Source organism: Akebia trifoliata, chromosome 1 (assembly GCF_017979445.1).
Source record: "Akebia trifoliata isolate Shusen 1 chromosome 1, ASM1797944v1, whole genome shotgun sequence".
Classification (NCBI taxonomy): domain Eukaryota; kingdom Viridiplantae; phylum Streptophyta; class Magnoliopsida; order Ranunculales; family Lardizabalaceae; genus Akebia; species Akebia trifoliata.
The window spans coordinates 20,782,562-20,810,212 of NC_141375.1; the positions used below are offsets into that span (position 1 = coordinate 20,782,562).

A 27,651-nucleotide genomic window follows, 5' to 3' on the forward strand; every position below is an offset into this window, starting at 1 on the left:
TAAGAAAAAAGTAAAAGTCTAAGGTAGTGAATTAAATGTACCAAAAATAAAATGTATCTAGATGTTTTTCAAAGTGCTTGACTGGGAGGATGATGATTAGGAAACATGGTACGGAAGTATAGGCTATATACTCTTGGACTTGACTTTGCACTTGGCTATGGATCTCTTTTTGCATCTGCATCTACATCTGCAATTGCATCTCCATGTCCATTTGTAGCTCAACAAACTTCTCCTCATATTGTCGATCACGTTCCACTTGTGAGTTTTGCAACTCAGCAATCATCTTCTCATATTGTCGATTACGTTCCACTAGCGTGTTTTGCATCTCATTCAATTGGGACCGCATCTCGGCATAAGTACAACTACTAGATGAGCTAGAAGTAGATGTAAAGACCGAACTCGGCGTCAGGCCTAGGCTATAGGTACGTACTCTACCACGTTGCTTTGGTCCCATCTCATCAGAAAATATCATCTCGCTTATGGGTGTAGAATCAGATCTATCACTATCATTATGTATTTTTATCATATTATTCTACATAAAAAAATGAATTAGTAATTATCTTACAATGAATAATTTGCAATATAATAAATTTTATCCTACAATTGACTTCTTACGTACAACAAACTCAGCCGATTTAAGATCATTGTAAAACCCATTTTTCCTAGTATGGGTTTTCTTGAAGATTTCAGCTCAGGTAGGTAAACTACCCTCTTCTTTACCCTTGCCCGATAATTACAGGGAAAAAAAAAAACAAATTAGTATATATCATAGGTCACTTTAAATATTAAAAGACAATGATATAATTGAAATGATCTATTAACATATACGCACGATCTCCGACCGGTACTATGCATAACTCTTTGTCCCCACCGTATGTTTGATTACTTGTTTTTTTCTTATTCTTGATATTCCTCTCTGAGATAACCTACACAAATTTAATAATATCACAAACATTTTATTCTTTGAAAAATCGTTAATTAAGAAGTTTGTAATAATTTATACCTAAGCCTCAGGGTAACTCCAGTAATGGACAAGCCAAGTCCAATCAGTCTTTAAGATGACAGTAGGAATATGTAGCAATCTCTCCTCATCTATCTCATATTTTCAATAAACCTTCTTCAAACCATTCTTCCAATCTCTGTCCCTTGTCGACATACGTTGCATCACCCACTTCTTTGAATCATCAATTTCGACCTTATTCTACAAAAGTACACAATTTAAGAAATATGTAAAAAAATGATATTATTAGAAAAATGACAAACATATTAATTTATATTTACCTGATCTCTAGCAATAGTGTGTCGTTTGAATGCTTTGGAATGGCAGCCCATTTCTTGCATTGCCAAGGGGCATGGACAAAACACCTAAAATAGTCCCCAATAAATGTGAAAAATGACCAGCATTCTCCTTTATCGCCTAATCATATTTATTCCAATTTAATGACATCTTCTGGCATATCTTCTGGCTAAAATTGCCCACGCCTCACGTAGGGCCTCTCCTCTTCGTTCTCGTAGAAGCTGGAGAGATGAAAACATAACAAAACAAAAAATATATCAATGATAAATTATCTAGACGCACATGTCATTAAAGATAGTGTATGATATTCAAAATAACTTAACACCACATACCATACGTGTATTACCAACATTGTCTCCAACATCCACAAATGGTCCAGCAATGGATGTCAGTTGTATTGGTTTTCTAGAAGATTCTCCACGAAACATATCTAACTAAGCAATTCATAACAATTAAAATCAATATATTCGCCAATTAGATAAACTATTATGATACCAACTTGAACAAAATAAATATAAAGACATATGAGGACCAACATTATAAGCTATTATCTAACATAAGTAAATAAAAAAACATGCAAGATACTTGTGAAGTAAACCTCATTATGGAAAAAGGAAAAAAGAGAACCCAAACAACTTGAAGTGGAATCCAGTTTTTAATCGCACCAAGATAATTCCTAAGGTGTATGGATCATGTTGGTTGGACTCCAGAAACAATTCTCTTCCTATTATTACAAATAGGGTAATTAGCCTTTAGCATTGTAGTTTGTCAACCAAGCTATGGGTCCAAACAACATAGCAAGTATTCTTAATGATGATGTATAGGTGTTCATATTTTATTTATCAATTATGCGTCAACACACTGATCAATAAACAAATTCATAGCTATGTTGATGGAATTTGTTAGTATAATTGATGGGTATTTCTGTAATTTTAGGAACACCATGGGCATTGATTTTTTTACATACACCCCACCAAAAGCTATAGATGTCCATTGTGTCACGGGACTCCTTGGTTTTGCAAATTAGAATAAATTGATGAATCGATATGATAATACTTGTGATAGTATAATAAAATGACTTCACAATCTGATGGTTAAATCATTGGTATGATATTTGGAACCAAATATCATCTTATTTTTCCACCAATTAAAAAAATATTTAATAGAAAGAAAGATAACCAAGGAAGAAAAATCAACATCAGAGACTATATGTCTCATACATTCTTAATCACTAGAGGACCCAAACAAGATTCTTGACAAGTTCAACACTCTTAATTAACAAAAAAAGAATCATTCCAATACTAAAACTATAACTATACAACAATGTTGATCCTAGTATAACTATATATATATATGGGAAGCATTCAAAGGCCCTAAAGAGAGCTCAACATTGTGCCAAACATTTTTAAAAATAGGGGTTAGAAGTTTCAAAATGGGCTGATTTTTTTGTGAGGATGATCTCTATGGTGAAGAGATCATCCTCACCAAAAATCATCTCATTCCGAAACTTCTAATCCTAGTTTACAAGTTGAAGAATCGTGGACTGTCTGATTTTTATAAACCACTTTTGATGAGGTTAGAAGCTTCAGAATGGACTGATTTTTGGTGAGGATGATCTCCTCATCCTAGAGATCATCCTCACAAAAAATCAGCCCATTTTGAAACCTCTAACCCATACATTGAAAAAATGTTTGGCACAATGTTTGGCTCTCTCTAGGGCCTCCAAATGCCACCCTATATATAACAAGAAACCAAACAGGGCTTAAGTTATGGTTCAATTAACAACCCATTAATTTTAAATTTTGTTTGGGTATTTTTTTCTTCTTCTTAGAAAGAAAACTATTATTTAAGAACAATAATTTGGATTCCAAACAGACCCTTAATTTTAGAAATAATAAGATCAAATAAAGCTATATGTAGCATTCTCATTGCAAAACTATAACAAGTACAATTCAAAAACTGCCCAAACAATGAGCCCATCTCTTAGTCCAGGATCAACATCATCTTCCTATCTCAACTGTATTCAACTTGGACATGACTAATAACTGATTTACACAAAAATAAATAAATAAATAAAAATAAAATAAAATAAAATAGTTAGAGGCCACCGACAAGAACCCAAACCGCAATCTTGGAATCTCTAATTGTTGGGTTTTACTAGTCTTCTTTACTTCTACAACTTTCATCTCAGACAAGAAGAAGACGACTAATTTTCTTATTAATTGTAAATGTTTTCACTCGAGTTAGGAGATAACTATATTGTTGAAGAGTCAACACCGATCTTTCGAGTTGGTGGTTATGGATGATTCTTAAAACTTCTAGAAAGGTCCAGAGAGTTCTAGAAAAATGTAGAATATTCTGGAATAATCTAAAAGCTTCTTGAAACTTCGAGAAAAGTTCGGAGAGTTCTAGAATAGTGTGGAATATTCTAGAAGGATCTAGAAGCTTCTTGAAGTGTTCCATGACTACACATAGTAAGAAACTTCTGGAGTGTGTCTAGATGTTTCTTTGGAAAGTTCTAGATTTAGAAAGATTCTAGATAATTCTTGTAACATCCTTCCAAATCCATAAATAGAGAAAAAGAGCTCATTTATAATAAGTCCTATGAATGGAATGAGATAGAAATAAGATTTCTTATAAAGAGTTTAGTGTTTCTCTTTAAGAAGTTTTATGAGGACTTGTGTTACTTGCTTGTAAGGTGATAGTGCTAGAGTGCAAAGGTGCTATCAAAGTTCCTGTTGGAATTTGTACGAAAAGAAGACAGGAAGGAGACGAATCATTATAGAGTCATATTCAAAGTTTCCGCTGTGTAACTCAACAATTAGTATCAGAGCTTCAACAAAAGGTATTAGAACTCTAACAATTGGTATCAGAGTTCTTACATTTGGTATCAGAGCCAAACGGCTCATTGGAAGAAAGTACTCAGCATGATTGCGCAACAATCTTTATTAAAAGATGACCATTGACTTGGGTTTCCCATTTTCGCGAAAGTTGCATAACTCCAACTATGATTTATGGAAATCATGTATGGAGTCGTATATGATGGGTCATAAGTATTGGGACGTGACGTGTGGAGACAACACAATACCACCAGAAGACCTTGCGATGAAGACAAAGTGGAATGCCAAGGTTGGTCGAGCTCTTTACGCACTAAAACAATCCGTAGATAACGACATGTTGGTTCGTATCTCGGATGCGAAGACACCAAAAGAGGCATGGGACATATTTACTGGTCTATTCTCAAAAAAGAATATGCATTGTCTTCAACTTTTAGAAAAGGAGATCAGAAGCCTTGAACAAAGAAAACTCTTTGTGGTAGAGTATTTCCTTTGCGTGAAGACAATGTGCAGGGATTTGTCCCTATTGAATCCAGAGAATAAAATCTTGGATGTCAAGATGAGGAGACTCTTGATCAACGATCTATGACCAGAGTACGTAACGTGTGTGGCAGCTATTGCTGGGTGGGCAACACAACCTTTTGTGGATGAGTTAGAAAATCCGCACGTTAGCCACGAGATGGTGCTCGTCAAAATTGGTACCTTGAAAATTGAAGACAAGGAAGAAGCCATGTTTTCCAAAGACTCTAAAGGGAAATAGCGAGACAAATTCAAATCGAAATACGGCAAAGATGGATCAAAGAGTAGGGGAATACCTACGTTAAAAAGACGTAAGTTGAGAGGACTAAGAAGTCATGTTATTGTGGAAAGCCAGGCCACATTGCACGTAATTGCAGGGTAAAATTAGTTCCTGTAGAAAGTAACTTAGCCACTGAAGATTTGCGACATGCAGAAGCTAGCAAGCGAGAGGGAGTCAGTAATGAGGAAAACTGGGATCCACAAGCAAACTATGTATCAACCACTGAGATGATTGATGGGCATGCATTCACAATTGTAGTAGAAGATCAACATGATGAAGTTAATGCAACTTAAAAAAAAGTGGTTAGCTAACAAGAGTGTGTTGAGGCCATCAAGGATATGAAGGCCGATGCAAGGGCCGCTGTGGAAGTACTACGAGCCGAAATACATGAGGCGATCCAAAATCTTGTGCAGAGTTTCCACGAGAAGATGGGTGGATTTTTCGAAGGAATGACAACTCAACTAGAAGAAGTCAAGACCATGGTGGTGGTCTTTGAAAGGGTTATGGCCAACAGGTCGATGGCAATGAGGGATGTTGTCTGAGTGAGAATCTCGGAACCCATGCCATATGGAGGTGCTCAGGATGCCAAGGAGTTGGAGAACTGTCTTTGGCAAGTTGATAACTATTTGAAAGCAATTAGGCTCATGGACGAAGAAAAACGAGTGCATGCGGCAATCATATATCTCATAGATGATGCAATGTTATGGTCGTGATGAAGGTCAACTGATGTCAAGAGAGGTCTTTGCATCATTCGAACATAAGAGGACCTCACAGGTGAGATTATGAGGCAATTCTTGCCAGAGAATGTGGAGTACCTGACAAGGAAGAACTTGAAGAGATTGAGGTCCACGAGATCGATACATGAGTATGTGAAGCAATTCACTAAATTGTTGCCTGACATAATCGACATGAGTAAAAAAAGACAAGTTTTTCTTCTTCATTGATTGGCTTCAATCATGGGTAGAACAAGAGTTACATAAGAAAGAGGTCATAAATTTGACTTCAACTATTGCGACAGCCAAACATTTACTTGGTCAAGGAAACAAGAGTGAATCTTGGGAGAGACCTGTGGGAACTTCAGGAAAGGATGAGGCCAAAGGTGGGGGAGCCCACAAGGCCAATGATGGGCAGATGGCCCAAGAAAAGAAAACACACCAAGGTAGTCCGAGACACTATAAAGTACCAGGGATGCTTCATTTGTGGTAGAGAGCACAAGGCGTTGAAGTGCTCACACCAAAAAGATATGAACTCTGTGAGGGTAGAGGAGACCACAAAGAAAGATGGAAATGTAAGGGTATAGACCCTACAACTTATCAATATAATCCATGGGCTTTTAGGAGTGAAATCCATGAGGGTATTAATGTATGTGAATATGGTCATCAATGCGAAGGCAACACATGCATTGGTGGACAAAAGGGTTTGACATAACTTTGTGTCCAGGGAAGATGTAGAACCAAAGTCTTGGAGATCTTCGTGTATAAGAAGACCTAACCCAAAATACGCAGATAGTGCTTTTGCAAAAATCATTAGAAGGGAGAAAACAAAGTTCAGAAAACAACTTGGAATGATGAGCAAAGAGTCGGCGGTGAGGGGGAGTGTTGAAGAATCAACACTGATCTTTCGAGTTGGTGGTTATGGATGATTCTTGAAACTTCTAGAAAGGTCCGGAGAGTTCAAGAAAAGTGTAGAATATTCTGGAATAATCTAGAAGTTCTTTGAAACTTCTAGAAAGGTTCGGAGAGTTCTAGAATAATGTGTAATATTCTAGAAGAATCTAGAAGTTTCTTGAAGTGTTCCATGTTTACACATGGTTAGAAACTTCTGGAGCGTGTCTAGATGTTTCTTTGGAAAGTTCTAGATTTAGGAAGATTCTAGAAAATTCTTGTAACATCCTTCTGAGTCTATAAATAGAGAAAAAAAGCTCATTTATAATAAGTCCTATGAATGGAATGAGATAGAAATAAGATTTCTTATATAGAGTTTAGTGTTTCTCTTTAAGAAGTCTTCATAAGAGTTTAGTGTTATTTGCTTGTAAGGTGATAGTGCCAGAGTGCAAAGGTGCTACCAATGTTCTTGTTGGAATTTGTACGAAAAGAAGACAGGAAGGAGACGAATCATCGTAGAGTCACATTCAAAGTTTCCGTTGCGTGACTCAACATGTACCTTTTATCAGTGGCTTCTGTTATGAAAATTTCATGCCCATTCTTAAAGGATGCTTTCAAAAACAACCCAAATGTGGAGAAGGTTGCTTTGATGATGATGAACATTTGACTTACTATTGATCCTTTTAATAATGGTCATGATTTAGATACTCGTGTATGCTATGTAGAGACTACCTTTTGGTTCACCATCACTTTTATTGAATTAGTTGTTGTATATAGTTGGGTTTTAAAGTATTCGACAAACATAGTTGAGAAAGCAATGAAGACATTAATAACATATGCCAATGTATAAATCTCATCATCAAATTTTATGAATTTAGTAAAGAAGTTGGAATTTAGTTGGGCCTTAATTAATTCAAAATCAATGTCAATTTTGAGAAACTCAGCTTGGCAATCACAATTTACCTGGTCAAAGAAATAAATGAAAATGAGATCACCTGTGATTTAGATATATAAATCTAGAAAAGATTAGTAGGCCCGGATTATCATCATTATCTACATCTTTTAAACTGAAATTAAACCATAAACTCGCTTGAAATCTGATTTTGTCCCAAACGTGGTTGAAATCAGAGCTGAAGTATCATAATCTCAACAAATTTTGTACACCAACCTAGACAATCAGTAATTTAGGTTTTGTGAATTTCACAAATATGGAAAAGAACACTAAAATTGGGTGCTAAGAAGACTTCAAATTGTAGAGAACTCTAAAGAGGATGGATTAGGGAAAAAGAAAAACATAAATCGAAGCAAAGCAAAATTAAAGAAATCAAACCCTCTCCTTCCCTATAGATACCTTAAAAAACTTGTTTGTCGGTGTAAGAAGCTCAACTGAGACGATCTCCTCTTGATATTAAACCAATATCACTGAATGAGATCGATGGCTCAAACGCTAGAACAGATTGAGAGCTCGAAAAAAAAAAAAAACATGTGATGAACTTTTAGCTTGAACATATCGAGAGAGAGCGTGATTTTGAGAAAGAAGGAGAGAGAGCTCTCTGGCAGATGGAAGTGAGAGAAACGAAGCACGTCGTGCGGGAAGGAAGAGAGAGAGAGAGAGTAGATCGAAGTGAGAGAAATAGAATAGATCGCTCGGGAAGAGAGAGAGAGAGAGAATCGCGAATTTTTTGTGTGCAAAGCAACCTACTGTGACAGTCACAACAAAGGCAGTCGGTTCACCTCATGCTTAAAACCCACTTTTTTTATTAAAAATAATAATTACGAAAATAACCTATAGAGACAATTTACGAGGTGGCTGTCACTAAATCTCGTCATAATAAATTACTGTTCTTGTAGCATTACCTTATCTTTGATCGTTTTAAGTTAAGAGTTTTGAATCAGCGTTGTCTCTGTGGATCGACCCTTGCTTGCCAAAGTTATTTTATTTGTTTAATATCATTTTATGTGATAATATGCAATAAACACACCCCATTAAAAATAAAGGGAAACTAATCATTAGATTGGAGTATAAAAACCTTACCCAAAACCAAGAACAGAAAAATGTAAGACATAGGCATCTGTAGGGAGAAGGATTTGTAACATGAAGATACCTTCAAATTTTTGCATGGAAAATGATAAATGGAGCTTTTCCCAAAAACTCTAGGCTGAGAAACATAAAATTATTGGGGACGGTGTATGGAAATGTAGCAAAAATGTATTAACATGGACTTAACTTAGTAGACCATCATCTAGCACATAAACTTGTAAATGTTATATTAATTAACCAAGAACACAAAAAAATAAAAAATAGAAAAGGGCATATCATCATCAAGTACATGACATAGAAAATTAGTAAATTTATTTGCACACAAATACAAACCATGGAAAGGGTGGTCATCCAAACAAATAGCATTTCAGTAATTCTTTACATTCCAAATATTCAGAGGAATTATTTACACTGGGCACTCATAAAATATCTTCCACTATACGGATGCAAAAGAAAGTGCATGCATCGACAAAAACATTGGGAGCTAATCCAAAGTAGGGAAAATGAGATTCCTTGGAAGAGAGTGGTTTGGAATAACGTGGGTGCTCCTAGGCATTCATTTATAGCATGGATGGCAGTGCATAGAAGCCTTCTAAGAGCTGAAAATCTGAGGAAAAGAAGTATATATGCTATCTCTCAACATATTCTTTGCCGCAGAGAGTGTGAAGGTAACCATAGCTTATTTTTCGGTTGTGAATTCAGTAAAAGAGTTTGGTAGGAGGTGCATAGTAGATGTGGATTAGTTAAAACCACAGTGAATTCCACAGTTCTTGAAAGCAACTCTTCTTGCTGAGAATAGACATATTTCTAAAGGAATGAAAAACATTCTTTTTGCTCTTTCTTCTTCTACAATTTATAATCTTTGGCGGTAAAGGAATCACAGATTTTTTGAAGACCTAGAAAGGGATCCTGATCAGATTCTTATTATAATTCAAAGGGAATTTCGAGCTCTCTTTGAAGGATAGGAGGTTGATCATAGTACTGAAGAAGATGTTTTGAGGCAATGGGGCTGTAGCACTCATGGAAAATGTCTAATCCCTAGGCCGACAATAAAGTGGGAAGTTCCTCGGATGGGATATCTCAAATTGAATTCCGATTGCTCCTTATCAAACTTAGGGAGTTGGTATGGATTTATTGGCAGAGACCATTTTGGGAGATTTCAACTTGGAGGTATGGGAAACTCTTCTCACTCAGATGTACGCCAAGCAATTCTTGAATGCTAAAATTCTCAGCTCATCAAGGATGGTCAAAGGTGATCGTTAATGTCGACTCCTCCTATGCAATAGAGTGTATTAATAAGAAGATCAAGCCTTCGTGGAAACACATCCCAATTCTTCGCAACATTGATGAGATCAAATCGACATTTTCCTATCTAATGTTCAAATTTGTTTGGAGAGAAGCTAACAGTGCTGCAGTTCGGATGGCAACGGAAGGAGGGGAAAATCCTTTTCCTTTATAGATGATAATGTAAGTGTTCCCCATGCTTTATCTCTTATTCTGTTGGCAGAGATGACTTGTAATTACCTTCAGCTTTAGCCTCCTTAATTAACCAGGGTGGGGCCCTAAATAGCCCCTACTTACCGATCAAAAAAAAAAAACTTAGTATTCGCTTGTAGTGATAAGAGTGTTGAAGGAGTAAAGGAGTCAGCTTCAAACCCAATTAGCTGGGCAAGCAAAAGGAATCACTGTGAGCTTGTAGGGTGGGGCAATGGGCAAAGTATGCTAGGCAAGGACTTCAATTCAATGGGTTGATTCGGAAAATACTTTTGGAGACTCACCCCATTGAATATAACTAAGGTCCTGAATGAAATCTAATGAATGGTTTCTTTAACACGAAATTTCTACTGTCTAGGTGGGTGGGTCACAAATGCCAAAACAGCATAACCTTCCTTTTTGGTTACAAGAGGTCCCTACAAAAAAACAATTTTCTTTGTAAAGCCTTGTTGGAAGCCACGTCATTTTATTCTTTTGAAAGAAAATTCCCTCCAAAAGAGTCATCCAAGAGTGACTACACAGGACACTGTGCTTGACACTAAGATAACACAGATCTGAACAAAATCGGAAATGCTTTTCACTTGTATATCAAGGAAAAGCATCTATGGCACCTATACGTCAGCTCAGTGTCTAACACACTAACGCAGTGCCCTGTGCAGTCACTTCAGAATTTTCCTAAAATCTATGTTTCCACCAATTAAAAATGGCATTTTTGTTCTTTTGTATAGGTGTGCCTGCAATTAACAAGAACAAAATTTGTGGAAAGTAAGACATGAAGAAAAGCGTTCGTCACCACATCAGCGCTCACTACATAAATAATTATGCATATGATATAATTTTACCTGAAAGAAACCAAGCCGAAATTTGTCCGCCTCAAATTAGTTCCTTAAGCGACATCATTATAAATCTTGGATTTGTAAAGTAGAGAATGTATGTGTTTGTGTGTGTGTATGAGAGAGGGGGAGAAAGAGAGAGTACCTGGATTGAAGTTTTGATCTAATTCTCTAATCAGCCAACTCTAACCCTTAGAACCATTGTTTCAGCAGTAGAATTGTCTCAAGTTGGGTGTGATGAGGGCCTAATGGGAGCCTTTTCAGCTTTGGGAATGTTCCAATTTCTTTCAATGCTTTCCAAATAATGAAAATCAAAAAGCCTGTTCAATTGTGGGTATAGCGCTAGTAGACGCCATAACAAAAAAAAAAAATGGTCGATTGAGTGAAGAAGATGCAGCAAGAGCACCAATAACAAATAGCAGAATTTGGTACTTGTGTCACTCACCATGGACACGATGTTGTAGTGTCACGCCTTTTTTCAGAATTTCATGATACCATTATGGGTCTTGAATTCTCTATGCAATTAACAACTCTCTTCATTATCTGGTCATCAAAGTTTGTACTAGAATGCCTCAAACAATAGAAACTACATAATTTAAAGAAGTACAGACGGAAAGAAAATTGACTTACATTGACTAGTGCATTCTATGCTTTCTCACTGACCTTAACAACCAAATAAGTGAGTTCAAATATGTTTGCCCTCACTTGGGCACATCCCCAATTGGAGCAATATCTGCTTAATCCACTCATCAAGCATCCAGTTAGCACCTTAAATAATGGCAACATTCACCACTTTGGCAGCTCCTTGAATCTACATAGTTTAAAAGCATGCATGAATAAGATGAGAAAGGATAGCAAATCAACAAAGCAATGTTAAAAAAAAAAAAAACACAGATGAGTAATTCAAAAGCTTTGGAGGTGTCTACTTTGCAAATTCTGTTTATATGTTGTCAAGATTAGCTTTGTTGGGTATCTCCAAGAAGCCTCCTCCAAGGTGTAGATTGGTTTCTATTCATTGGCGGTGGTGTAAACTTAATATTGATGGTGCCTCCAAACACAACCCAGGTCTCTCGGGGGGTGAGGCAATTCTTCGTGATAACAGGGTCACCCTTGTTGAAGCCGGCAGGTGGTTTTTTGAAGTCTCGACCAATAAAATAGCAGAAATAAGTGCTTTGGTGGCTGCTCTTGAATGTTTTGTGCTGATAAGGAAGAAGATTATTGTTGAGATGGACTCCACGCTCATTGTCAATGGTCTTAAAGGACGTAGAGTGCCATGGAGCCTTGAACCGTGGATATTTAAAGCAAGGATGCTGTTGTCCAAGCTTGAAGTTTCAGTGCAACACGTCTCGAGGGAGGCTAAATCCACATCAGATGCTCTTGCCACAGCTGCAGTTAATTGTGCCTCATCTGAGCACTTTAAAGATGTTTCTTGCTTGCCTCAGTTAGCTAGAAATTGTCTTTGTGGAGATGAACTTGATCTAGCACAAATAAGAGTTGAAAATAATTAGGGAAATATTAATACAATTCACTTGCTTGCTTAGCCAAAAAAAAAAAAAAAAATACAAACAATAGCATATCAGTATTTTTTTTTTTTTTTTGCATTCCAAATATATTAACAAAGGAATTGTTTAAAGATGGTTCATAGAGCATCTTCCAATCTACGGAAGCAAAAGAAAGTACATGCACTGAAATCACTGTGCTAACCTCCTAGTATTCTCTTGAAGTGATAGGAGTGTTGAAGACTTGAAGGAAAAAAAGAGCCGAACTTCAAATCTAATTAGCTGGGTAAGCAAAAGAAATCACTGTGAGCTTGTACTGTGGGACAATGCACAGAATATGTTAGGCAAAGACTTCAATTCAATGTATGGGATGATTCTAAAAATACTTCTGGAGATGCATCCCAATGAAATACATGGTATTATGCATAATAGGATGTTACCCAGAAGAAACCAAACTGAAATTGGAGAATGCAAGTGTGTGAGTATGAGAGAGAGAGCGAGAGTACCTTGATTGCAGTCTTGATCCGATGCACTCGTAATCCAATCCTAAAGCTTGGAACCATTCTTGTGAGCACTTGAATTGTCTCAAGTTGGGTGTGCTCTCAAGGCCTAAGTGGAGCCTCTTCAGTTTTGGGCGGTTTCTAATTTCAATGATTTCCAAAGATGTGAAAATCAAAAGCTTGTTCCCCGGGTGGAAGCATGTTAGTTCTGGTAGATCCCATAAGCTCAGTTTCCTCAACCAAAGGAACACACTCTTACGCATCTCCAACTCTTCTTCTTCTCCTTCTTTCATCCTTGCATTCATACACTTCTAAAGAATCAAGTTGTTGGAAGCCTCTTGCAAAACTCATTGTGAAGACATTCTTCATTCTTCAACCTGTATCACCTTCCTACAATAACCTCTCAATTGGCATGCTGCCCCACAATTACCTCTCAATTAGTACAGAATCCCAAGGTTGTGTGGATTATGCTGTAATAGTACAAAGTAGACTGATCCAATCACCTCAAAAAGCAAAAGAAATAGCTATAGTTTTGTAGTAAGGGACAATGCAAAGAATGGTAGGTAGAAATTTCTATTATTTTCGCAAGATGGATTCCAAATGCCAAAATAGTAGAAGGTTATTGAATTGAATCGTGATTTTCTGACTCCCCCTCTGACATAGTCCCCCTCTACTCTCCTTACGTGACATGTGCATAGAATCATAGATTTTTGTCCTCGGGATACATAACTGCACATTTTATGGGGATGTGCAGTTGTGTATCCTTAGGAAAAATATATGGTTCTATGCACATGCTATGTTAGGAGAGTAGGGGGAGTCAGTTTATCATTATTCTATTGAATTAAGAAGAAATCACTTTTTTTGAGTAGGTTCTGTTTTATTTAGTTTATCACACTCTTTAGCCAAAGAGTCGGGTTCATATGAATCCCCCACGTGGCATACTCAGTCGACTCCCTGACTTGGGGTGTGCTAGAACCATAGACTTTATGCCTCAGGATACACAACTGCACATATTTATGGGGATGTGCGGTTGTGTATCCTGAGGCATAAAGTCTATGGTTTTGGCACACCCCACGTCAGGGAGTTGATTGAGTATGCCATGTAGGGGAGTCATATTATCACCACTCTTAGCCAAATAGTAAAATCTTCTTTACTAGGACATCTTTAGAATAATCTAAGTTACACTTAATAGAATTTATCTTTTAATATAATAATTATTTGGAATATTTCCACTAAAACTTTGTTTTATGCAACCATGCAAGGCCTAAAATATATATTCTTCATTGAATACAAATTATAGCAGTGAGAAAATAAAAGAAAAAAAAAATCAAACTCTATAATGGGAGCTTAGATTTCATAATGTTCGATTAAGAGACCATCAAGGAGAAAATGTTTTAAAGAGTGGAAATGGTAAGAAAACTGAAATTACAATGATTGGAGCCTCCTCAACCTAATCCACTGATAGAGCATCCAGTTCCCACCAGGGGCGGATTTAGAGTGGGGGCAACCCCACAAGAATTTTCAAAGTCTATGAATTAGTGAGTTATTGCAACAGATTTTAGCGACGGATAAAAAAATTTGCCACTATTGCCCCCACAATTTTTTTTCCAATCTTAGTTGCCTCCACAACTATTTTTTTTTCAATCTTAGTTGTCCCCATGCAAAAATTTCTACCCTTGGTTGCCCCCACATGGGCAAAATCCTGTCTCCGCCCCTGGTTCCCACCTTAAACAATGTCAACATGTACCAAACAACAACCAAAAAATTTAAATAAATAACATTGAAATGTTTTTTTTAAGCTTACATATAGATCCTAGACTCCATAGTATTAGAACATTTATTTTTCCGAGAAAATTTTTGCATGAAAATTTTCATTTTTTTATGTTGTAGAAGGTTACTGACTTAAGATGAAATAAAATTTCTTGATCCACCCTTATGGAAAAGATTTTTTAGTGGAAAATTCTTTTGGATAAAATCTAGTTTATCACAAATCAAATGAAATAATTTTTAAAACAATAATATTAGAAATTTTGCTAATTAAAAAATATTTTTTTGAAATATTTGTTTCCTAAATATACATTCTTCAAAAACCTCAAATGGCAGAAATTAAGAAGGAAAATTAAAACCCAGACAAAATGATAGGAGCTTAGACTTTTGGATCAAGTAAGAGACTTTGTTAAGGAGAAAATGGGAGATCGATGATAACAAAACTTAATTTACCTGTGACTTTTTTCTATTTTTTCTATTCAAGAAACATATCAACCAAAAAAAGTTAAAAATAAAAACAATTTATCCAAAGTAAGATCACATTGGCGCTCACTACATGAAATAATAATAGAAGGAATTATAATGCGTGTTAGGATGGTACCTGAAAGAAACCAAGCTCAAATTGATCTTCTTTCTTTGGGTCCTTAAACCATTCTCTCAACTCAACTCCACTCCTCCAATTTATATTCCACAAACCTACTTGATTTTAAATCTTGGGTTAGTAGTTTGTGTGTGTGTGTGTGTGTGTGTGTGTGAGAGAGAGAGAGAGAGAGGCACCTGGATTGGAGTTTTGATCTGATGGTCTCATCATCCAATTCTAACCCTTGGAACCATTCTATTGATGAGCAGTAGAATTGTCTCAAGTTGGGAGCACTATGAGGGCCTAAGTGGAGCCTCTTCAGTTTTGGGCAGTTTAAAATTCTAATGACTTCCAAGGAAGAAAAATCAAAAAGCAAGTTTCTTGGGTAGAAGCATGTTAGTTCTGGTAGACTCCATAATATAAGTTCCCTCAACCGAAAAAATACTTGTTGTTTCACCACTTTCTCATCCTCTGCCATTGTTATTATGAGCTCCTTCATGCCCATGCAATCATCCACTTGTAAAGAATGAAGTTGTTGGAGGCCACCAAGTGCAAAATTTCTCAACGTGAACACATTCTTCAACCTATTGCACTTTCTTACAATTACATCCTTAAGGTTATGGAGACTCCCAATTGGTAATATATTTATCAATCCAGGTAGGTTAATCAACCACAATTTCCTCAATTTGGGAAGGATGAGTCCTTGATCACACAGCCCTTCTTCTTTATCGTGATTATCATTATCGTCATAGTGAAAAACATTCTCCAATTCGTAACAATGCCGCACTTCCAATTCTTCAAGATTTTGCATTCTTCCCAGTAGAAGATTATATGAGAATAAGGCTTTGCCCAATTTGTCACAACGGTACACTTGTAAAACTCTTAGGTTTCCGAAACCCAATTGAGATGGAAAAGGTCCATGGCATAATTTCTCCAACTTTGGTAACCTCGATAGGTACAATTCCTTGAGGTTAGAAAATGCATGTTCTAATACTTTTTTCTCAAAATTAATGAGACATTCCATTTGGTCACAATCTTCAAGTTCAAGAAATTCAAGGCAATTGAGATCTAATAAACCATCCAATTCTTCAATACTATTAACATCATCACATCCTCTTAATGATAATACCTCTGCTCTTTTCAATAACACCGTAATCCAACTCGCAAAATTTTGGCTTGGCATATAAAGGGATATATTCCCAAGGACATTAGATGTTTCATGATAACGGCGAAAATAGGATGACACATCGCCCATTGCAATGTAAAATGTATTTAATTTTTCCCAGTGCCCGTCTGACATATTCTGATATAAACATTCAACATCTGAAAAATTCACTTGTAGAGTTGTAAGCCGATGTAATGATGCTAGTTCAGTAAATTTAGCTAATGCTCCACGCCCAACATTTTCTTCAGCACCCCATCTAGAAAAGCTATCTCGCATATCCAATACTTCTAAACAAGTTAACTTTGATATCAACCCGGATGGTATCCTATGTAGATGATTTGTATATGTCAGGTCCAATAGCTTCAAATTGGTGAGCCCAAATAGTTCATTCGGCAGCTCACAGATATTGCAGTGATTTAGGCAAAGTATTTCGAGTTTTCCCAACCCTCCAAGTAGAGATACATCTTGTAAATTACAACACCCTTGCAAACATAGTGTCTTCAGGTTTGTTAGGCACGACAGTGATGGGGGCAATAATCTAATGCCAGTGTAGCTCAGATCCAAAACTAGAAGAGAAGGCATCCATTTGAAGAAATTGTCTGGAATATTTTTCAAATTTTTATTGTGCTGTAATAGTAGAGTCCGGAGATTGGGACACTTTGGCTCTGCAGGGACCATCCTAATGTTATTGTTCATCAGTGAAATCCTTTTATATCCTTCCATGCTTTCACACTCTATCCACTCTTCTAATCCTACTCCAGCCTTTACAAGAAATCCATGCGCCTCATCCATTGAAATTTTTATGGCCACATCTCGTATGACATCATGCCTTTTCACTTCCTTATTTTCATAACCATCCAACAACAACCCACAATCCTTTAATCTATGGACAAAAACATGTACTTCTTCTAATAATGCATCTTCCAAATTTCCGTCCACCTTCAAAAAATCTTCCCCAACGCCATACCAAAATAGATACTTCCAATTAATGCTTCTGTCTTCAGGGAATAGACAGCAAAACAAGAAGCATAACTTGATATCTGCACCTTTTAGAAAGTCATAACTTAATTGGAAAGATGAAAGAATGCTGTCTTCTTGTTCATTTGAAATAGATCTTCGTAATTTCCTTAGTGCATTTCTCCATATGATAGCATCCCTATTCATTCTCAAAGACAATCCCACAGTTACAATTGACAATGGCAAACCTTTGCACTCACTCATAACCAGTTTCGCAATAGGTTGCAATGTAGGAAAATCAACTACATCTCCAGCCTTTGCCTTGAAGAGGATCCATGATTCATTGTCAGACAATAATTCCAATTTAATGTTCCTTTCTGTACCCATTTGGAGGCAAACACTCTCCATTCGAGATGTCAACACGATTTTGCAACCCTTATGGTCAGTTCCACTAGGGATCCCTACATCAAGTAAATCTAGCCTCTTCCACAGATCATCCAATATAATAAGAACTGTTTTCTCCTGCTTCAATCTCATGGACAACTTGTTAACCCTTGAAAGTAGAGAAAACTTCTTACCAAACTTCAAGTCCAGCCTCTCAGCCATATCATTCTGAATTCTTTCTAAGTTAGGGTTGCTAGAAACAGTCACGAATATAACCTTCTCGAAGAGTTGATTTCCTTGGAGTTCATTGTTTAATCTCTTCAGCAAAGTAGTCTTCCCCACACCCCCCATCCCATGCACCCCTATTGCTCGAATAGTCTTGTCATGTAAGGCCTCCATGAGTTGATCCATTGCATGCATCATGGGTTCAAGGCCCTCGACATAGTCACTAGGTATTGGTATGACACTTGGACGAGGCAAAACACGTGACACCTCGCTAAAGTTTCCTTTTTCTTGGTGTTCCTTGACAATCATTGCGTTGTTTGCTGCTGCTTTACTGGCCCTATAACGAGAGCTCCAATCAGGACACAATCCCTTAAGCCACCTCCCATTTTCGTTCTCTTCTCTTTCCACATTTCTTGCAGTAGCTTCAATTTCATTTGCTTTTTCGAGCCACCAGTGTACCTCTTCAGTGGGTTCTTGTAATTTTCGATGAGCTTCTTCAACCTTACTTTGTATGTCTTTCTTTCTTGTGTCCAAATTTGTCACTTGATTTCTAAGATTTTCGATGTTGGTCTTGTAATTGACCAAATAGTTGATTCGGCGTACAGTGCAAGCCCCTAAACATCTTACCACTTCAGTTACAATTGAAGCCAAAAATTCCATGGCTTTATATATCCTAAAGATTGTCTACCTCTTCTTCCTTGACCCAATGGTTTCTGGTTTAACTATTGATTGCCATTGTTCAAAGATGAATTCAAATGGAGAAAACTTGAAAAGTACCTGTGGCCAAGCAAGTAATAAGAAACACATAAATAAAATGGTATAGCAAATGACTTAGAACACACATCAATTGTAATCTAAATTGTTTTCTAGATAACCATTACATTAAAAAAAATGGTTTTTCTATTACAATTCTAAGAAAACTATAAGAAAAATTAATATTTTTAAATCTTATACAAATATTTATAATTATAGTGTTTTATTTAAACAATTTTGACAAGACTTTCTAAATTACTTTTATTGCAAATCATCTTGCATGTTGAATGTTATCATATTTTTAAAAATCCAAACAAATTTTTTGTAAAAGAGAGGGTAAAAGTTGGGCAAATACATGGTTGTCAATGGATTGGATCAAAATCTGGACCCATTTTGTTTAATGATCTTAGGATTCAGATCGAGGATTTGGGAACAAAGGGTGGGTGTGATCCGAGAAGGATTCAATTTGATACTTTATTGGATTTGTTTTATAGAGTGAATTCAATTTAGATCCAAATAACTGTGATCCAATAAGGATCTAACCTGTGTGCGCGATCTCTATAGCACTTTCAATTTTAAGATGAATTAAGTAAGAAAATAATCACAAAACACAAGATTGACATGGTTTGGCAACATTGCCTACGTCCACGGGCGATTATGAAATCTTTTCCCTATTTCCTTGAAAAATAGGGTTACAATCTCACTTCCCATCAGAAAATTAAAAAATCTCCCAAGAAGAAAAGCTAAACAAGTTAGTTATTAATATATAATCTGTAGAAAAGGATGACTGATCTTTTGCTCACAGAATTTCTCGTCACAGTGCTCACAGACTCTCTAGCGCGTCAGTGCGTGCCACATCAAGCCTAACGAGGGTAATTTTGTAAACTAGAGATGCCATTCAGTAGACGCGGGCTCATGTGGTTGGTAGATCCCGGATTCTGTGAGTAAAAATTCTGTGAGAGTAAAATTTTTCTTCATAAAAGAATGAAAGTACCCCTAATTAAGGGTAATTTTAAAAATCAATGCATAAAAGTGACCTACAACTTCACTTTGGATGCTAGTTCCCTACAACTTATATTGCAATACTAGTGTCGTCCTCCTTTTCTTTCTTTCATGATTGGATGTTGTCTTGTCTTTGAAAAAAGAGAAAAAATCAACTGCTAAATTCCGGGGGATGTTACTAAAATAACTATGTATTTTTGTCAAAATTATTGAACAAACTATATGTTTAATACTTATGAAAATGATCGTATATCTAATATATATAAATATTTTTTTTTTGATAAGTAAATATATCTAATTTCATAAGTACATTTTATTGAAAATGATTATCTAATGTTGTTCATACAATTTGATGAATTTACCTTTGTGTCATTGAGTTGGGGAAAAGCTAGGTTTGCATATGGAAATGCTCTATATTGGAGCCATACCTCCCCCTACGCACCAGAATTTAGACGAGTGAGCAGAATCGTTGAACCAAAGAAATGAGTACTCTAATGCCTGCCGCATGAGAAGGATTGGTTGCTTAGATGATCATGCCAGGCCAAAGCAATAAGCAGTTGCTTTTGTAGGGGGCTGCTCCTTTTTCTTAGTGGGAAGTGCGGGTCTTGTTTTAGAGTATCAAGGTCTTGAGTCACCCCTTTTTTTGTTAGGAGGTCCTTGTGGAGCCTAGTTATGTTTGATCCAATCGACGACCCAACCGGACCTCAATAATGTTGTATGGTTTTTCTATGAGAGATTTTTTGAGGGCCCAAGCCGGAGCGCTCATGGACAAGCCTCTTGGGGGTCCAGGGGGTAATGCCCCCGAGAAATTTTTTTTTTGCCCGTTTTGTAACCCATTTTGAATCGATTCTATGCACAATATATAGAAACTGTTTTGGTGATTAGGGTTTTTTTTAAGTCTTGGTTATCGTTTTTGAGACTGTAGCCGCACTTTATATTTTCTTCTTGATAATAGTGAAATATCTGCAACTCTATAGACGTAGGCAAATTGCTGAACCACATAAATACTGTCTTGTGTGTGTGATTGTTTTCTTTTACGACGTGTGTTTTTCTCTATTTTTGTTTCTCACAGGTTGGGAATTTCGGGTTAAATTCCTTACAGCCTTAGCGAATGTCCAGATTAGTGGAGTTGGGGCCCGAACTCTCCCATTGAAACATGATAGAGATCTTAAGGATGAAGGGAAAATTATCGAAAAAGGATAAATTTTTTTAACTTATTATTTAAAAAGTATTCATTTTCAAGAAATTACCAAAAATGATTTAACACGCTGAACTGTCCAGTGTGTTAGGATTCTTTCATATTTGAGTCTGGAAAAGGGAAGCTAGCCTAACTAAGTAAGATTTGAAAACTTACTAAGGGTCGTTAAACTCATCATGTGGCATCCAAAAATATGATCAGTGCCTCAAGGATATAGAGGAAAAAATTCTATGAACTTTCAATTATATATATGGGAATGGATCATGGGACATATGTAAAAACAATGTAATAATAATAATTTTTCAAAATATGGGTTAGAAGTTTTTTATTAAACTGATTTTTTGTGAGGAGGATCAATATGATGAGAAGATCATCCTAAAAAAAAAATCAGTCTAATCTGAAACTTCTAACCCCATCAAAAGTGATTTAGATTGTAGGACCGTCGATTTTTTACCAATAATTTGTAAACCACTTTTGATAGACTTAGAAGTTTCAGATTGAGCTGATTTTTTGTGCTCATCATAGAGACTATCCTCACAAAAAAAGATAACTCAATCTGAAACTTCTAACCCATATTTTGAAAAACCATGATTTTTACATATGTCCCATGTTCCACCCCCTATATATACAGTGGGGGCACTTACCACCACAAGATTTTTCAAAGTGCATAAGGATTTATGAGTTATTTCAACAGATAACAATGGCAAATAAAAAATCGGTCGCTATTGTCCATACAAAAAAATCTCCACCCCTATTGATTTGCAAATATATTAAACAGGACCACACTCTCAAAACTTCAACTAACACCCATGAAATGAAATTAAAGAAGTAATAAAATTAACCCATTGAGTAAACTTGAAAAGATCTTTCACCAGACTCTCATATCCGGGTCATGTTCGGCAGCCAACGTGTTTTGTCCTACATGGGTTCTAAGTTTCAGAATGAGCTGATTTTTGGTGACGATGGTCATCCTCACCAAGAGATCATCTTCACCAAAAACCAGCTCATTTTGAAACTTCCAACCAATGTAGGACAAAACACGTTGGCCAAATAGTTGGCCCTTGTACACATTGCCCCTCATATACATTCTCAAATAGTTGTATGCTGGTGGGTAAATGATTTGTTTGTGATATGATATATAAAAAAAAAACTGTAATACTATGTACTATTGGTGTAACATAAATATAAGTGGGGGACAATCACCGAAGAAGACGAACCTTGGTTTGAACAGGATTTTAAAAAAATATTGATCCGATTCACTTCAAACCACTAAAAGTCCTTTTTATTAGGATTTTAAAGAAAAGAAGTTGAAAACCTTTGTAAAACTTCGATCCAACCATTTGGGCCAGATTGGTTTGATCTTGGTCCAATTTTTAAAATAATATTGGTTTGGTGTTTTGAATTATTAATATTGTTGGTTTACTAACCTATTGGAAATGGGATTTGGACCACCAGAATGAAGATCCATTACCACTCAATTACCCGTCAGATTAAAACCAATTGAGATTGTATTAATCTTCAAACTATCATAATGTCTACTTACATAGTTAATTCTATTATCGGAACAAAATGGAAATGAAGAGAGATGTAGATTGAGGTCCTCTTACCAGTTACCAGTAGTAATTCTTCCATCACCACTCAGTGAGAGAAAGTGAGGAAAAAAGAAGAGATGAGTTGCTTTCAACCACAGCAGAAGGTGGGACAGTGGTGAAAGAATTGAGTAAACTAGAAATGGTGATTGATTGGCCAATAAGAAGAATTACAACATGGACTGCCACCATTGAAGGCATCTGCATTTAAAAAGTGATTATTAATCAATGGAGGGGATATAAATCTAAATCAGACTTTTTTTTTTTTTTTTTGAATTCTTGATTCAAGAAACATAATAAAGGTAGAATCAAGTTATGGAAAGTTAACATATGGAGATGACCTGTTAGACAAAATGCTTAAAAGATTGGATTTGACAAGAGACAAACGAATGATCGAACAGGTTTTAGTCTGACAACGACAATACTAGTGTCGTCACCAGAAAGAAGCAAAAGCTAGATCAAAGTTGTTCTCAAAAGAGCAAACGCTCTGATACCATGATAGGTTTTGATAAAACTGAAACTCCCGGATTGATAGCTATCAGGGGCAGAGCTTGTCAGGAGCTGGTGGGGGCAATTTCCCCCACAGAACTTTGAGACACCCCTATATTTTCAACTAATTACATGCCCCATTTGCCCCACTCCCTCACCTCCCTCCAATTCCTTCTCCTTGATTACTGATGACATTGCCTCTTGACCGGGTCTTCTCATATACTAATTGAAAATAACTTAAATATCCTTTTCTTCAACTTCTAACCAAAAACCTTTGAATTTCTTATTAAAACCATTCATCTTCAAGTTCTTCAACTATACAACTTCATCTAATCTAATGAGTAGACATGATTCAATGCATCTATATACTTAAAATACAATACATTCTACTGATTCTCTAACAAACCATAATTTTAAAATTCCAATACTCTCATTCAACCTAGATGTTCATTGATTCAATGCATAATATGATATGAGTTCTAATTAGAAAGTCTTCACTCGGTCAATACCCGGCTAACATGTTACGGAACCATTGATTTGTTTCCTCAGGATACACAGATGTAAATCTCCATAAAAGATGTGCATTTGTGTATCCCGAGGAAGCAGATCTATGGTTCTGTGTCCATAACACGTCAGCTGAGCATCCACCGTGTGAAGACTTCCTAATTAGAAAATCATTATTCATATAATGTATGTAAAAGAGAAATTTACCAATTTATAGACGAGAGATTTGAAAATTACCTCACAATGGTCCAAAATATTTATCAAATATATTTTTTTTTACTGTTGTGATAATTATTTATTTTTACACTCTAAGATAGCAGGGTAAAATGGGTATATCACCATATTAATATACTATGCAGTCAGAGTGCTGATTTTCTAATTCAATCTGACAAAATAACTCAAAAACTCGTTGACGTGGCATATGCAAGTATTTTTCCCTCAGGATACACACTTGCAAATAAGATGATTTAAGGGCATGTTTTCGTAATTCTCCCTAGAAAAGAGAGAGAGAGAGAGGAAGAAGAAGAAGAAGAATTATTTTCTGATTTTTGGCGATCTATTCATCTCAATTGTATCTTCTTTTGTAGTTTTTGATCATTTGGGTTGAGCTTAAGGGAAGTAGCTATATAAGGTTTGAGTTTGAAGAAAGTGGCTCTAAATTGTATGGGATTTTGCAGATTTTTGTTTCAGGGTTTGGTTTTAATTTGCAGATCTTTGTTTAAAGAAAGGACTTCTAAATTTAGGTGGTTGTAGGCTTTTGTTTTTTTACTTACTTGAAGGCTGTGAAGTGTGGCGGAAAGTTTCTCCCATGATAGCTTGGATGAACATCTCTTCAAATCTGGAATTTTTTTTTTTTATACTCCATTTAGATGCCTAAAAGTTTGATGCTTTAGTTGAAGGTGGGATGGATGGGCTTTTTAAGCTTTTGCTAGAAACCAAGTAGAACAAAGAAGAAACTAAGGATTTCAGATACAAAAAGAGGTAGAAATCCATCCTCAGCGTTTAAATAGGGGTGCAACTTCGTTCGGTTTGTGGTCAAATCGGAACTGAACCAACATAGGTCGTTTGCACTAAATAATAATCAGAACCGAACCAAATTCCATTGAACCAAATCAGCGCAAATCGAATTAAAGTCGATTTGGTTCGGTTTTTTATTCAACGGATTGCAATATTCTATAAATTATAAGTAATATTTTTTAATAAAAATACAAACATAAAATTTTATACAATAAATTACAAATCTACCCATAAAAAATCATTAGTTTACTCATAAAAGATCACTAATTTATATCCTCATTCCAAAAATAGTTTATAATAATTATTATATACATGTATATTTATTTATTGCATAGGAATTCGATTCCCAGTTTAGTACAATTCTATACAATTTTATTTAAGAATCGAATCAAATTGATCAATTCTTCATTTTTGTAACCCAGAATTAAACCGTAATTTATTCCAAATCGAACCAAACCAACCCAAAGCTATCTATTTGATTTGGTTCAATTCTCAGTTTGAACCGGACCAACTTGCACCCCTATTAGCGATGACTTGATTAAACTATCGAGTGGACCCCACAAGTGGAAAGAGAGGCATCTTGAACAAATCAAAGAAATCTCTTGTAATTACAGTCAATAGATTGGAAATAGGGTGGGCCCTGTAATCCCACCTTATCATTACCAAAAAAACAAAAAAATAAAAAAAACTTTTATTAATGATTACGTACTAAGAGGTGTCAAGGTTGGTTCCTAAGAAAATTAAAATCATAACCACTATATTTATTTGGGTTTTGATTCTTGTCAATTTTAAGTCTTATTTCAAAATAAATGCAAATTGAAATCTGAACCACTAATAAACAGGGGTATCAATTGGTTCCAATTCTCAAGAATAGAATGAGAAAAAAAAATATTTTCAATCATTATAAAACTTGTTTTCTTTAAAAAAAAAAAATTAACATATTAACTACACAATTATTAATTTAGTTATAATTTGTTATATTAAAAATACAAATTAATGATTTTTTTTCAAAAATAAAATTTTTTCTTAGTTAAAAGTAATAAATTTTTAGAAGATATAGTTCATTTTAAGCTCAATTGATAATTTATATGAAAAATTGAAGAATTTTATATAACATGCATCAATTTTGACAAAATAAATCACTTCTGAAAAGAAATAACTAAATAAACCATCTATAGTATGAAAAGAAATGACAAAATAAATTGGTTCTGAGTACCCACAAGTACCCATTGGATAGAACTTAATAATTTCAATTCCTATTGGCTCGATTCCATTTTAGACCCGGCTCTAATTGACTCCAATAAAAAGGGAATCGGCTCTATGATTAGCTTATTAATTAAAGTTACTAGAATTTTATTCTCTACAACCTTGCGAGACTTTGACATTGGATCACACTTTTGAAAGCGGATGTGGTTAGAAAATTTTCGTGCTAACTTACTAAAGTAAGTGTTTTTCTTTTATTAACATGAATTGTTTCAATAAAAAAAATTATAAACACGAAAATCAATAATAAAACAAATGAGACCACATAAATTTTGTCAATAAATTATTTCATGGTGTGACGAGGTTTTTATTAACATGACTTTTTACAAAGAGTAAGATTAGCATAACTAAATCTTATTAAGGATGAATGGCCCACGTGAACTACCTAGTCGGCCTTCAAGAATTCATGTTATACATCATATGCTAGATTTTTTTATTTTTTTTAATTATCTTTTTAGGCTTGATCTAAGGTCATGAAAATGGATTAGCCATTGATATCATAAATTTCAATTTTTTATTAAAATACAATAATGAAAATAACTTTCTTTTTCTTAAAATTCCTTAACTTTTTAAGGTATGCATCCCTGTGACATCAATCATGTTTTTGGATAGAATAATGACAGATTGACTCTGTCTCAAATATACTCAAGTGGCGTGGAATGCATGTGCACAAAATCATAGATTTTTCTTGTGTATCTCGAGGAAAAGATCTATGATTTTGTACACATGGCACGTCAATTGTGTATCTTTGAGTATATTTTTCAGTCATTTTATCATGACTCTTTTGGATATTATAACTTACAAGGGGGAGTGGTCAGGAAAGTGTTTTTATTACATAAAATTAAGTTTTTTATCATTAATACATCTCTTCCCGATTTTATAAATCACTTAAATTTTATCATAGAGATTTCACTTTTAAACTTGATTTTTTACCCAACTTGTCTTGACTATTAAGTTTAAAATATGCAAAGGTGAGGACATTTGTCATATCCAAATTTTGGTGTCGAATCACTCTATTCCGCCTACTCTCACTATCATAATAAAAAAAGAAGAAATAATTCATTATACTCAATGCATTAATATAAGAGCAAATAAATAAATTTCAAGTAATGTTATATATCAATTTGGTCCCATAGGCCTAGATTACTTTGTTTCTAGGAAATCAAACATCATTTTGGTTATTCAGGGCTACATGAGCAATTATCAGAGTTTGAGCATTCAAAGGATGTCAAAGTTGAAAAAGAAGGAAAATAAATTCAGTTTGATAAACCACATTGACAGAAGAAAAAAGAGATTTGATCATTGAAGTTCATTTGCATAAAAAAGGAGATTCCTAAACACTCTTTCTACACAAAAGTACATCTGTCAATACTTAATAGAGATGATTCTCAAACACCCTTTCAACACAAAAGTACTTCCCCAGCTCCTTCACAGAGCACTCCTGCTCTTTGGCAAAGTATTTCTGCTTTTGGTATCCACACAGGCTTTTTATTTTTCAAATTTTCATTTATTTTTAATTGTAAAGGGCCCCTTTATGCTTCTATAAATAGAGGGGGGATGGCCTATTTTGATTTGAGGATGTCAAGTTTGAGAATTCTTGAGGAAATTAAAACTCTGTCAATTTCACTCTAGAGCATTGTTTGAAGGAAGAGTCAAGAAATTTTATGCAAATTTACTTTATCCAAACATTTGACTTCAGATCTAACTTGGTAAGTCTCTGGTTTTCAATCAATTTATTTTATTTAAACTTAGAAATTGTAAAGGTCAATTTTGTGATAAATCAACCTTGATCACAATTTCATCATTAAATTATAAAATAATAAAAAAATATATGAAAAAGAGAGAACACAAAGG

The 27,651-nt window shown here is 35.3% G+C and overlaps 1 protein-coding gene across 12 annotated transcripts; it reads right to left on the reverse strand.

The window, feature by feature from the left end:
* Nucleotides 1-24,500, reverse strand: LOC147410892 (putative disease resistance protein At4g27220). 12 transcript variants are annotated; one of them, XM_086441402.1, is made up of 16 exons: nt 24,291-24,499; nt 22,543-22,725; nt 15,449-18,759; nt 15,273-15,367; nt 12,911-13,319; nt 12,610-12,686; nt 11,832-12,383; nt 11,536-11,716; nt 11,351-11,448; nt 11,051-11,247; nt 1,630-1,731; nt 1,282-1,518; nt 1,004-1,201; nt 833-926; nt 620-721; nt 1-497 (listed from the first exon to the last, which is right to left on the reverse strand). In XM_086441402.1, the coding sequence occupies exons 3-4, from the start codon at nt 18,640-18,642 to the stop codon at nt 15,334-15,336; spliced, it is 3,228 nt and encodes a 1,075-aa protein (XP_086297528.1). In that variant the 5' UTR covers nt 18,643-18,759; nt 22,543-22,725; nt 24,291-24,499; the 3' UTR covers nt 1-497; nt 620-721; nt 833-926; nt 1,004-1,201; nt 1,282-1,518; nt 1,630-1,731; nt 11,051-11,247; nt 11,351-11,448; nt 11,536-11,716; nt 11,832-12,383; nt 12,610-12,686; nt 12,911-13,319; nt 15,273-15,333. The 12 variants fall into 12 exon arrangements, with proteins under 12 accessions (XP_086297528.1, XP_086297520.1, XP_086297503.1 ...); XM_086441394.1 differs by having other exon boundaries at nt 1-532; XM_086441377.1 differs by having other exon boundaries at nt 1-721.
* Nucleotides 24,501-27,651: the final 3,151 nt, after the last annotated feature.

What these genes read in the sequence shown, in the direction of transcription:
- LOC147410892 (XM_086441343.1), bottom strand. Translation starts at nt 18,642, where the DNA reads ATGGAATTTTTGGCTTCAATTGTAACTGAAGTGGTAAGATGTTTAGGG. An exon ending in AGATCAAAACTCCAATCCAG is followed by an intron (nt 15,368 to 15,448) that starts GTGCCTCTCTCT and finishes AAAATCAAGTAG; the next exon opens with GTTTGTGGAATATAAATTGG.